At 44.0% G+C, this 12,492-nt stretch overlaps 1 protein-coding gene across 1 annotated transcript in view; it reads left to right on the top strand.

The window, feature by feature from the left end:
- Positions 1-95: 95 nt before the first annotated feature.
- LOC118975492 (protein ZGRF1-like) overlaps positions 96-12,492 on the top strand; it is a 44,509-nt gene continuing 32,112 nt past the window's right edge. The window contains exons 1-7 of the mRNA XM_037029453.1: positions 96-254; positions 3,092-3,182; positions 4,973-5,053; positions 6,416-6,475; positions 8,237-8,422; positions 8,690-9,489; positions 9,526-10,868. Coding sequence (XP_036885348.1) covers positions 3,162-3,182; positions 4,973-5,053; positions 6,416-6,475; positions 8,237-8,422; positions 8,690-9,489; positions 9,526-10,868 — 2,491 coding nt within the window. The 5' untranslated portion in view covers positions 96-254; positions 3,092-3,161. The remainder of the gene's footprint in view (positions 255-3,091; positions 3,183-4,972; positions 5,054-6,415; positions 6,476-8,236; positions 8,423-8,689; positions 9,490-9,525; positions 10,869-12,492) is intronic.

Here is a 12,492-nt window from a genome sequence, read left to right as displayed (position 1 = left end):
CGTGCAGCTCAGGGGCGGGGCGTCCGAGCTTGAGGCTAAGTTTGATTGGCGGGTGGAGACGGCTGCGCCGGCTGAGCGTCCGGTCGGCTCCGGGGTAGTGACGTCAGGGCCATTGGCGGGAAAATTGGAAGTGGGTCTGTGCCTGAGCTGGGAGACGTGCGCGCGTCCCGTCTTCCCGGGACTGCGGGCGAGAGAGCCGAGGCGGTGTCACCGACTCGGGGGAAGAGACGGAAGAGGCGACCCCAGAGCGGACGGTGAGACGCCGTGCAGGCCGGGTAGTCCGGGTGCAGCCCTCGCATTGGCGTCCCGGCTGACGCGGGGGCGGGGCGCCCCTCCTCGCTGGTGCTACAGGGCTCGGCCGGGGAGGTGGGGCTGCTCGTTAACAGCACGTTCTTAAAAACGATCCGAATTAGGGGTTCGGAAGGAAGACCCAGAACGTGTGGCACTTCCCGGGGACGGTGGCCGGACGTGGGGAGAGCGCCGAACGTTCCACGGGGTGTGTTTTCGTGCGGGCGGCTCTGCACTTTGGTGGCCGTGCCACCGCCTTCGGAACTTCTGTGCGTCTAAACTGCCTCCTAGCGGTGGGGCGACAGCGGGACAGCGGCAGGTGGACGGATGGGGGCTTTCTGGGGATGTCCTGGTACCTCCCTTAGATATCTTTTCCCTGTGAAACGGTAAGGAAGGGGTGTTGGCTCTCTTCTGAATGTAGAAAGTAAGGCTCTTGTAATATTTCAACATCCAATCAGCCTTTGTTTTTGAGGTTTGATCCTTGCCATCTAACTTGCCACCCTTTTGATTTCTTTTAGGTTATAACTCCCACAAGTAAAACCTCTAAATTAGGAAAACAAGGTATTGTACTGGCAGGTCCTGAATAGCCTCTGATCATCCTTATGAGAGCCATCCCGATCTGTAGGTTATGGTGCCTCCTCTTCTGGGCGATAGACGATGAGTGTTCGGTCCAGTCCCGCCCCGCACAGTGGGTGCTCCGTCTCAGCTGCGGAGAGGCAACTGTGGGCACCAGCACCAGAGTCCTGACTGCTTAGTTTTGAATTCCGAACCTGCCTTTTACTTTCGGGTCTTAGAAGTTGCATAAGCAACTTATTCAAGTTGCTTGCCTACTCTGTACTACAGTTTCTTTTTTTTGTAACATAAACATAAAAAAATAGTATCTACACCTGCAAGGTTGTGAGCATTTTGCCAGTGCCTGGCATATGATTGCACTGACTAAATGGTAGCTGTTGGTAAAGAGCTGATGTGGATCTCTGCCATGTGCCTGACCCTGTTGGGCCATCTCATGGGCATCTGCACAATGTGTATCCTGCCCTGCGGCTGGGGTCTGATTGCTCCCGAACTGGCAGTGAATGCCTTGTTTCTCTGGACCTTCTGGTCACCCTTGGCATTAGCAACTGCAGTGGGCAAAAGGGATGTAGGATGTGGGAGGTGTTTCTGAGAAGCAGTGTGATGCCTCTCTGGGTCTGTGCCCTGTCCTGTGACCTGTGTCATGGACCAAGTACTCACCCTGCATCAGCCCACCCCAGAGCAGTCTCTGTAAGTCCCAGGTCAGGCTGTCATCTTGTGAAAATCCTGCAGTGGCCTCCTCTTGTCTTTAGACAGTCAAAACCACTTGGCATAAGCCCTAGCTGGTGTAGCTCAGTGGATTGAGCGCAGGCCTGCAAACCACACGATCGCGGTTTGATTCCCAGTCAGGGCACATGCCTGGGTTGCAGGCCAGTTCCCAGCAGGGGACTCACGAGAGGCAACCATACATTGATATTTCTCTCCTTCTCTCCTTCCCTTCCCCTCTAAAGATAAATAAAAATCTGTAAAAAAAACCACTCTGCATAAGATGGAAGAGCCTCTGAATCCTGTTATTGTTTCTTACTTTATCAGTTTCTTACACTTGATGCCTTAATTGCACTACTCCAAGTCCCCTGATCATGCCTTGCTGACTTCCACAGGCCTGTCTACATACACATTGATTCCTGTTTGGAAGTACCTTCCCTGGCATCTTCCATGGTTAATGGTATGTTAGCCTACAGCTAGACATTGCATCCTTCCAGAAGCCTTGTTTGGTGAGTTGGGTGTCTCCCTCCCCCATGCTCATTCCTGTCACATTTTATGGTAATAACTGTTCATCGCTGCAATACTGAAAATTTCTTGAGGTTAAAAATAGTGTTTTGTTCATTTTAGTCTGTCAGGTAGTAAGTACTAAATAAGTATGTGTAATTTATAAGTAATTTGTAGAGACCTGTTTTATATGTATAAATGAGAAATGGAATCCAGAATTGCAAAGTACAGCTTTATTGAAACAACCCCACCCCCGCCCTGGTCTTGAGGCTGGGTGCTCAAACCCAGGCCTGGCTCAGTGTCTGTCACCTGCAGGGCTTGTTGAAACGCTGCTGGGCCCTGGCCCCACACTTCATGATTTCAGAGGTCAGGGGTGGAACCCAAGAATTTGAATTTCTAACTAGCTTGCAGGTAATGCTGATGCTTTTGGTCCAGGGGTCTTACCATTGGAACCAAGACTTCAGGGAAAAAATGATTCTCTTTGGCATCTTGGCGTCTTCACCAGCAGTGAAGTTTACATTTCCAGATTTGTCCACAATACCAGTTTTATCCAGTGATGTAGAATAACTACAGGGATTGCTGCAACAATATTGAAAAATTTTTTCCTTGCAGAGAAATTATATATCTGGCATGAGAGAGTGTGGTATATTGACTTTTAAGATGTAAAAGGAAAAATGTCAAACACAAGGGGGCCCTCTTGTGGTGTCAATAGCAATTCACAAAACTGGAAAAATCAGAGCTCTATATTATGTAAGGAACCCAACCGGGGGCAGAGGGATACATGTTTTGGCACCCGGAAGAATTTTTGCAGACTACTAATCATTTACTTATTTTACTTTGTTTTCTTGCCTGACAAATGAGAGTGATATCACTCTCATTGTGTCCCCAGGGGCAGGTAATTGGACAGAACCTGGGTTTACCTTGGTAACTGACTCCTCTCAGGAGTCAAGAGTTTGTGGGGAAAATTACACTTGATACTTAGTTTTTTTCTTCAGGGTTGAGTATTTGTCATTTTTCATTTTAGGTGTTATAAATAGCTGAATAACTACTGATTATTTTCTGGTCCTTTATGGCTTATAACTTCAGAAGAAGCAATGGAAAGCCAAGAATTTATTGTAAGTCTTACTGCTATTCTTTTTCTTCCACATTTTACAAATGTTGCTAGAGTTTCCATATTTAGCAAAAAAATCCTGAAGTTTAAAAGCAGGAGTCTTTGTTAAATTTGCATATCAGACAAACTGTAAAGAATTTTGTAGTGTAAGTGTTTGTGTGTCAAACATTGCCCAATAGTTTAACTGGCAGCCCTTTCTCTTGTCTTCAATGCACTTTTGTGTTACAAAGTCCTTTAGAACAACATCATGGGAAGCTTCGGGATCAGGAGGTAATTCACTTCTCTTGCAGGACTGGTGCTCCTTTCCTGTCTAGACCTGTGGTCTTAAACTTTTGGGTCTCAGGACCCTTTTCTACTCTTGAAATTATTGAAGACCCCAAAGAATTTTTGATTATGGGGCTTATACCTACTGATGTTTTTTACATTAGAAATGATATGATAAATTTTAATAATACTTATTAAAAACAATAAACTTGTTACATTTCACATAAATTGCATTATGTAAAAATGGCTCTGTTTTCCAAAACAATTGCGGTAACAAAGAAACATTGACAAGAGTGGCATTGCTATACATTTTTGGCATAGCTATCCCCTTAACAATTGACTTAATTCTCGGCCCTGGCTGGTGTAGCTCAGTGGATTGAGTGCGGACCTGCGAACCAGACGATCGCGGTTCGATTCCCAGTCAGGGCACATGCCTGGGTTGCAGGCCAGTTCCCTGCAGGCCAACTCCCAGCAGGGGACGCACGAAAGGCAACCATACATTGATGTTTCTCTCCCTCTCTCCTTCCCTTCCCCTCGTATTTAAAAAAAAAAAAAAATTGACTTAATTCTCAGATCTGCTTCTGCATCCAATCTGAAACTGAATCTTACAGTGCTGCCAACGAATAACCTACACGGAACCGCACTATGACAGCACTATGCTTTCCCTAAGGAGAGGGGAAAGGCGAGTGACTTCCTGTAGTTTCGACCTCACAGACCCCAGAGAAGTCTTGGGGACCCACAAGAGTCTCTGGACTGCACTTTGGGAATTCACAGATCGGGAGTACTGTGTAACCCAACACATTTTTTTCTTCCCACGATGACTAAGAAGCTCAAAATTACTTTTGTTACTTAGTTAACTTCAGTTTTTACTTAGATTTGACTTCTCTTTTCTCCCCTCCCTTACTCTTTACTACCTAGTTTCTTTTTTAAAAGATTTCATTTATTGCCCAGGCTAGTGTAGCTCGGTGGATTGAGTGCCAGCCTGCAAACCAAAGGGTCAATGGTTCAATTCCCAGTCAGGGCGCATGCCTAGGTTGCAGGCTAGTTCCCAGTTGGGGGCATGTGAGAGGCAACCAACTGATGTTTCCAACTGATATTTCCCTCACACATCAGTGTTTGTCTCCCTCTCTCCCTCCCACTCTCTCTAAAAATAAGTAAATAAAATCTTTACAAAAATATTTATTTTTAGAGTAAGAGAAAGAGGGAGAGAAACATCAGTATGCAAGAGAAACATTGATTGATTGTCTCTCATGCTTCCACCCAGGGACCTGATTTGCAACCTAGGCATGTGTCTTGACTAAAAATCGAATTGGTGACCTTTCAGTTTGCGAGACAATACCCAACCCACTGAGCCACTCCAGCCAGGGCTGTATTTTCTTCTTTGCATTAATTTTTTATCATTGTTATGATGTCTGTGCTTTTATTTTGATAAAAGATGTCTTAAATATATTTTGCTTATAGAAGGGTATGAAATATAGAACATTTAATATTTATAAATAGAAACCATTTATTTGTGCTTTTTGATATAAGGTACTATATACTCATCAGAAGATGAAGAAATCAAAAGTGTGGCAAGATGGAATTCTGAAGATCACTCACTTAGGAAACAAAGTAAGTGCCAAGCCGTCGATGACAGACATCAGGAGCTCTGCCTGGTTTCAGTAACTGCAGTGCATACGAGGTCATGTCCTTTGGAGAGGGCTGGTCTCAGAGTATCTCTGTGTTCAGGTCATGTCATTATTGTTTTTTTTTTCTTTTCTATTGAATTTTGGGGGGTAACATTGGTTAATTCTTCTGATTTGAATAGATGAATGTTTAGCCTGTCCCCATCTACCTATCTATCTATATCTATATTTTTACATCCTCATCTGAGGATATATTTTGATTTTATAGAAAGGAGAAAGAGTTGGGGGTGGGGGGTGGGCATCAATGTGAGAGCAAAATAGCAATTACTTGCCTCCCATATGCTCCCTGACAGGGAATCTAACCATAACCTCTTTGGTGTATGGGGACAGTGCTCCAACCAACTGAGTCACTCAGTCAGGGACCCATTTATATAGTTTTCAGTCACTTGTCTTAAACTGATTAATTCATTCACTGTTCAGTGTTACTCTGTGTAGTTTTTCTTTTATATTCTTTCAGTTTGGTTAGAGCCAAGTCTTCGTAATCATACAGAATTTGTGTTACATTAAAAAGACATCTGACTGGATTCTGATTCCCCTTCATGTCTTCTTGTGATACAAAATCATAATATTAAGGTCAAGCTAGTGGTTTCCAACTTGTATTACCTCGTGTGTTTATGTCTCCATTACACACCTCACACTGGTGGATTACAGGAGCACAAGATACCGTGTTTTTTGGACTATAAGATGTATTCCCTCCAAATTGGGAGGAAAATGGGGGTGCATTTTAGAGTCTGAATATAGCGTGCTTGGCTCGCAGGGTGGGAGTGGTGGCAGTGGAGCAAGGTCACAGGTTATTAAATATTTTACCACATTTTTTGCTTCAAATTTTTTTCCGTATTTTCCTCTAAAACCTAGGTGTGACTTACAGTCCTAAAAGTACAGTAAATTCAAATTAGCCCCAGAGGTTTTCCATGATTCCACTATTAAGTGGTACTAATAGTATCACTATGCCCTCAGCCACTGCTCACACTATTCCTCTGCTCTAGTAAGGCCTTTTTTCTGCCCATGCAAATTCTTGCTGTCTTCCAGAACTGAGTCATCATTCACCAGACATTGCTGGTTGGCTCATTGGTCAGGAAAGGGACGGAGTTCTTGCATGAGCTTCTGCTCCCGTCCCAGAAGTAAGGGTTGTTGAGGACAGACACGCTTCCTAATCCAAGTCAACAAAGTGGGTGCCTTTCTCAGCATAATTTATTGACAGAACAATTTTAGATTTGCTATTGAAAATGTTTAAGAAAAGCAGAATTGTGTTGTGTCCCATTTTAACATTAATTTTGTTTTAATATAGGCGATTTTATATGATGACAAAGGACAGTGTTTGGAGAGTTTATTTCTGAAGTGTCTTGAGGTATTGTAATGTGTCTACCTTATTTCTAAGTAGGGTTTAAAAATCTTTAAATATTTCTTCTATGAATGTTGTTAAATAGTATAGATAAGGTACTAACACTAATATTTTTGGCTAGTGTTTATTGAGCATTTATTATTAGCCAGACTCTGTGCCAAAAGCTTTTAGATATTGTTGGATGTGACACTCCCACAGCCCTGTGACTGCAGATTAGGAGTGCAGTGCTGGAAGCTGGTAACTTGTCCACGTTAGCAAGGCCATGGTGGGGCTGGGCTGTGGGCCCAGGCAGTGACTCTCGTCTGATTCTGTGACATGGTTTTGTCAGGCAGAGAATGACAGTAGGATCTATTTGTGGAGTTACTCCTTTTTAAAATCTTGTCTCGTACATTGGTTCTGTGTGTTTCTTATTGGACGAGGAGGGGAAGGGAACCAAAGGCAGCTTGAGTGTGAAGACTTGAGACGGTGGGCTGCGTGTTCCAGGTCATTCCCCACTCAGATCCTCCTGCAGCTCAGCATGCATGTCTGACGCCCCTTGCTGGGGCGTGCCAATGTGGACAGACCACTGGCTGGCTGCATCTGGGAAAGCGCAGTTCAGTGCAGGAACTATAAAGGTGTTAAGACAAATGTAGTCATTGTGTTGATGTGGGCTATAGAATTTAATGTACTTTTAAAATTTATTTTTTTTAAAGATTTTATTTATTTATCTTTAGAGAGGAAGGGAAGGAGAGAAGGAGAGAAACATCAATGTATGGTTGCCTCTCGTGAGTCCCCTGCTGGGAACTGGCCTGCAACCCAGGCATGTGCCCTGACTGGGAATCAAACCGCGATTGTGTGGTTTGCAGGCCCGCGCTCAATCCACTGAAACTTAAATTTTTTATATGACACTAATAGTGCTTATGATACTTCTATCAAAAGAGGTTATAGAAGCACTGTTTTAATTGGTGCTTCATTAGTGGTAACTTGTTATTTCATTTAGAATCAGTTTACTAATTAAGCACATTATCTGTGATAGTACATAGATTTTTATCAACTAGCTTAATAATTTTATTTTTATGCTGCAGTCAGAGATGGTGGCAAATGTTATACTTTTTTTTCTTCGGTGATTAAAATGCTTTTTTGCCCTGGCTGGTGTAGCTCAGTGGATTGAGCACAGGCCTGCGAACCAGAGGATCGCCATTTGATTCCCAGTCAGGGCACATACCTGGGTTGCAGGCCAGTTCCCAGCAGGGGACACACGATACATTGTATGTCCTCGTCAGAGGCAACCATACATTGATATTTCTCTCCCTCTTTCTTTCCCTTCCCCTCTAAAGATAAATAAATAAAATATTTTAAAAAATAAAGTATATCTTAAAAAAATGCTTTTTTGTAATATGGCTAAAGCAACTAATAATTTATAATATTTGTGACAGATATATATTTGATAGTTAATAGCTCTAGTTTTAAAAAATTACAGTTAGTCATATGGATTCCACGTGAACTTGGGAGGAGCTGTACCTTCCTTGCTTTTCTTTGTACCTGCAGCCTGTCACAAAGGGCCTCTTGTAGGTTCCTGGTATAGAGTTGCATAAACACATTTGTCACATTATTGTTTTATTATTACCCTTTTTTTGTGCATGTTGGTACTTAACTAGTACATGATAATAAATAAAGAATTTAGATACTATCCATTATGTCTTACTAGTGCTAGTAAACTTATAAGAACACATAAGCCATCAAATAATTAGATGTCTGTGATTTTGACATTTGTTCTTTGCTATCTAGGTGAGCCCTGGAGATGACTTAGAAAGTGATCGGTATTTGATCACAGTGGAGGAGGTTCGCGTTGCCGGAAGCCGAGCTGTTCACCAGAAGGCTGACCAAGAGGCGTCCTCGCTCCGTCCGAGGCAGTTGACGTCCTCTGGCCGGTCCCTCGGAGGCCCGCCTGCTGGGTTGAAAAGGAAGTTCACTGTGAGTTCTCTGGGAAAGCGCTGGCTTGGTGTGCACCTGGGAAGGCGTTTCAGGAAGCAGTGAATTTGGAAGTGGTCGTAGTCTCACCGACACGGCACTTCACTGTAGATGCTTAGGTAGAAAGGAAAACCTGATTAGAAAAACTCTTAATAAAAATGAGTTTGTATTTTGTTACCTTACGAAACATACACATTCCTTTTTAGCCTATTCATTTCACATTTTCTTTATAGGCAATAGAATAGCTAATGATTGTTTTAATATTTTTAGGGTTTTCGAGGACCACGTCAAATGCCAAAGAAAATGGTTATTATGGAAAATGGTGAATCCACTGTGTCACTGGAGGCCGCAAACCCTGGCCCTATTTTTCTTTCTCCATTCTTGAGGGTACCTCCTTTGTTTTCTGTTGCTGGCAAGAAAGACGTAAACAGTGTGGCAGCAGACCCTGAGGACACCATCCTCTCTGAGGACGGAGGGAGAAATGGCCCGCCTCTCTCTTCAGTTGCCTCAGCCCAGTCTTCCAGGGGTGACCCAGAGGGGCTGTTGGGGGGAGAGCACCCCGTCCCTTTACTGGGCAATGAGCCCGTGGGGAGAGGTAGTTTGTCATCTCACTGTTCAGGAGCTGCACAAAATGTCAGGAGCAAAGCACAGATCCTAGCTCTTCTGAGGTCCAGATCGACTAGTACATGCAAGGAAATCAATTCTGCCACAGCAGGACGTTTCACTCGGGTGCCGCCACAAGGAAGTTTAAAAATTCCTACTAAACCAAAGTGCTTAACTGATCAGGAAGAGTGCACTGAGGGGAGCACAGGAAGCTTACAGTACCAGCAACCATCAAAAAATACCATGAGAAATAAAAGCCGGTGGGCCGCCTATTTATCCTCACAGAGCTCACCTGTTCATTCTTCTGCTGCAGATGGAAATGACCTAGAAAGGAAACCCATGTCTCCAGGAGATGACATAAATGTAAATTTGAGAGACCTTTTGGTACAAAAAAGGATACAGTTCTTTGAAACAGATGCTGAAAACAGGAAAAACTATGATGAAGACAAGCTAGTAGGCAATACTGATCCATTCTGGGATCAGGAAGTAAAATTAAAAATTTCTTCATTCTGTGAAAGCAGCTTACCTGTTACCTGCGACAATGTGGAAAATGATGGCTTAGTATCAAACTCTGATGTTCAAGAAAATACTAACATACCTGTCAATCAAAATGACTGGATGTGCACGAAAGGATCACTCGTTAGAGAAAATGTTCAGGAGATACATAAACGTGGAGTACCAGAAAAGGAGTGTGAACAAACAGTGTCTTCCCTGCCAGCATCTGACTGTCTACCAATGCAATCTTTGCTAAATAGCAATTCTAGGATCTCTAATGCTATTACTGACATGTTTTCTAGAAGCAGTGCTGATTATGAAAGTCTTAATGTTCAAGAACCCGAGAGGAATGCAACACAACCAGTTTTGGAGGTAAATTTTAATCTGAGTAATTTTGAAACCAGTGACGCTGAGGAGGAATCCCAGGAAAATGGCGGAATACCCCAGGATCCAGGGGGCTGGGAAAAGGACCCCTTGGCCGGAGTCTGCAGTTCAGGGGTTCAGAAGAGAGGTGAGGCTGTGCACTGTGAAGGAGGCGGCAGTGCCCCTTTGCCTCTCCTAAGGCCTGTTCGGGGGAAACCTACGGGGACATTTTCTACCCAAGAGGCTCTGCTGTCACAGTTCTGGGGTAAAGCTGGACCCACTGGAGATGGAGTAGAGGGGTGGAGTGATCCGGCTCTACAGTGGCCAGAGGAGGTGTATATAGTTCATGAAGATGCTGAAACACCCACCCAAAAAGTCAGAAGTAACTGTCATTTTGCTTCACTCCCAAGTAAATCTAAAGGCATAAACTCAAATTTACATATTCCTCGTTTTTTAAGCATAGACACTAATCAGACTCTTGAAAGCAACCTATTTTCAGAACCGACTCAGCACCAGCCTTTTATTATGGAAAGTGACTTAGATGAAAATGATAACCAGGTTTTACCATTGACCTCTGGCAGTGACAACAGTATCCAGCTAGTAAATGCCAGTCAGAGTCACACAGACGGGTGCATTGCTCTTAATAAGTCAGACCGCCGAGTTTCCGAATCTTTGTTTTACCCTCTGGGAAGAAAGCAACCTATTTCCAATGACACAGAAGCATGTGTTTCTGAATCTGAAGATGAGGGAGGGATGCCAAGTTCAGCCCAGGGCCATACTAAAGGAGATAGTTCTGGAGAAAACAGACGGTACTGGAAGAGGCCTAGGAAGTCTTCAGAACCTTCTGGATTAGGAAGCATTTCCCTTTTAAAGTCATTGACTGAACATACTACAGCTTTAGAAGGCTTGGAAATACTGAAAAAGAAACATGCTACATGTACACCACGAGAAATGCTGCAGACCCCTGGGCCAGCAGGCAGTCCTGAAGGTTAGAATTGCATGTCTGTTATGGATTGTTCTCTTTAGAGTGCAAAGCATGAGAAGATGCTGGCTCTGGAGGCTGCATTAGAGAATTACATGGTATTTCAGTAGGTGATACACGGACTTGGTGAGATCACTTCTGATACAGGAAAATGCAGTGAGAAGTGAGTCCCCCTCCTTTCACAGCTCTCAGCCCACCCCCTGGGCAGGGGAGTTTCTGTCCAGAAGTGGCCTACGCACACCTGAAGGCCCCTATCATCTCACGTGTGTGTATGTGTGTGTTACAGTCCATTCCTATTATATCATACATTTCTGGACGTGTGCTATGAGCTACTTTTAAAAAAATCATGAATTCATAGTGATGATCTCTGTTTGCACCTCTGCACCACATGGTTCTCTTTCCTCCATCCCCTAGCCGTTTCTTTGTTCCCAGTGGGAAAGGTCCCGGGTTCCCAGCCACAGCCTCAGGGCTGCAGTGCACACCGGGTGGTTTCCAGGCTGCTGCCCCAATGTCACTGCCAGTGAAGAGCAAACTTTGTAGAATTCATCAACCTTTTGCAGAGTTTTTCTTTGTTTTTAGACTACTACTGAGAATACAGAGTTGCATATTATGTTCAGAAGTTGCTCGGGTTACTTTCTCCTCTATCGTAAGATTAATATAAGTACAGCCAAGTTCATTGTTTATGTTCAGAAGGAGAGCTTTTTTGGCCATCCATGTTGATTTACTTTTATTTCTGACTAAAATATTGGCCTGGTTCAAAAGTCAAAGCCATGTAGAGGCACGTGCTGGGCTTTCCGTCTTATGCCTCCTACCCTGCTCCTGCCTGCCTGCTGTGGGTAACCCGAGTCATACCTGTGTTTCCTTTTGCAAAAATAACTCCATGTAGAGCCTGTTTTCCCTTGTTCAACACAAGGTGCCGTGCTCTACGCATTTGCTAGAGCCTTGCTTCCTTCCACCCAGCCACACGTTTTGGAAGTCCCCTCATTCCTGGGACCCGTGCTCACTCTGTTCACAGCTCCGTAGACTCCGGTGTAGAGGGGCCCTCAGTTCTGCAGCCAGTCGGCTTTACTCTCACGAACAATGTGACGATAAGTAACCTCATAAATCTATGTCATTATGTGGGCTTTCTGACGATTGGAGGTATGCAAATACCTAGCAGCAGGGTTGCTGGGTAAAAGTGTGTTTGTAGAGAACTCGAAAGGTCCCTCCATAGGAGTTACACCATTTTCTCATCCCACGAGCCACGTGTCTGTGCCTGTTCTTCCACAGCCTCACACCAAACTGGCAGATGGGAACTGGCATCTCAGTGCATCTCAGATTTGTATTCGTTACTTCAAGAGAAATGGAGCTGCTTCTCATATGTTTAAGCATCCTTTATACGTATTTTTCCATCCACTGTCCTACCCCGTGTCAGTTTTCTAATGGTTGTCTTTGTTCTTGTTCATTTGTAGGTTATGTTCTTTATGTATTAGCCCTTACCAGTGCTGTGTTGCAAATATTTTCTTTCGGTGTGTTATTGGTCTTTTTTTTTTAATATTTTATTTATTTTTCGGGGAAGGGAGGGAGAGAGGGAGAGAAATATCAATGTGTGGTTGCCTCTCATGTGTCCCCCACTGGGAACTGGCCTGCA

Source organism: Sturnira hondurensis, unplaced genomic scaffold, assembly GCF_014824575.4.
Source record: "Sturnira hondurensis isolate 20B ecotype Veracruz unplaced genomic scaffold, ASM1482457v3 Scaffold0020288, whole genome shotgun sequence".
NCBI classification, from domain to species: Eukaryota; Metazoa; Chordata; class Mammalia; order Chiroptera; family Phyllostomidae; genus Sturnira; species Sturnira hondurensis.
Note: the sequence above shows the minus strand (reverse complement) of the source record. Positions and strands in the feature narration are given on the sequence as shown.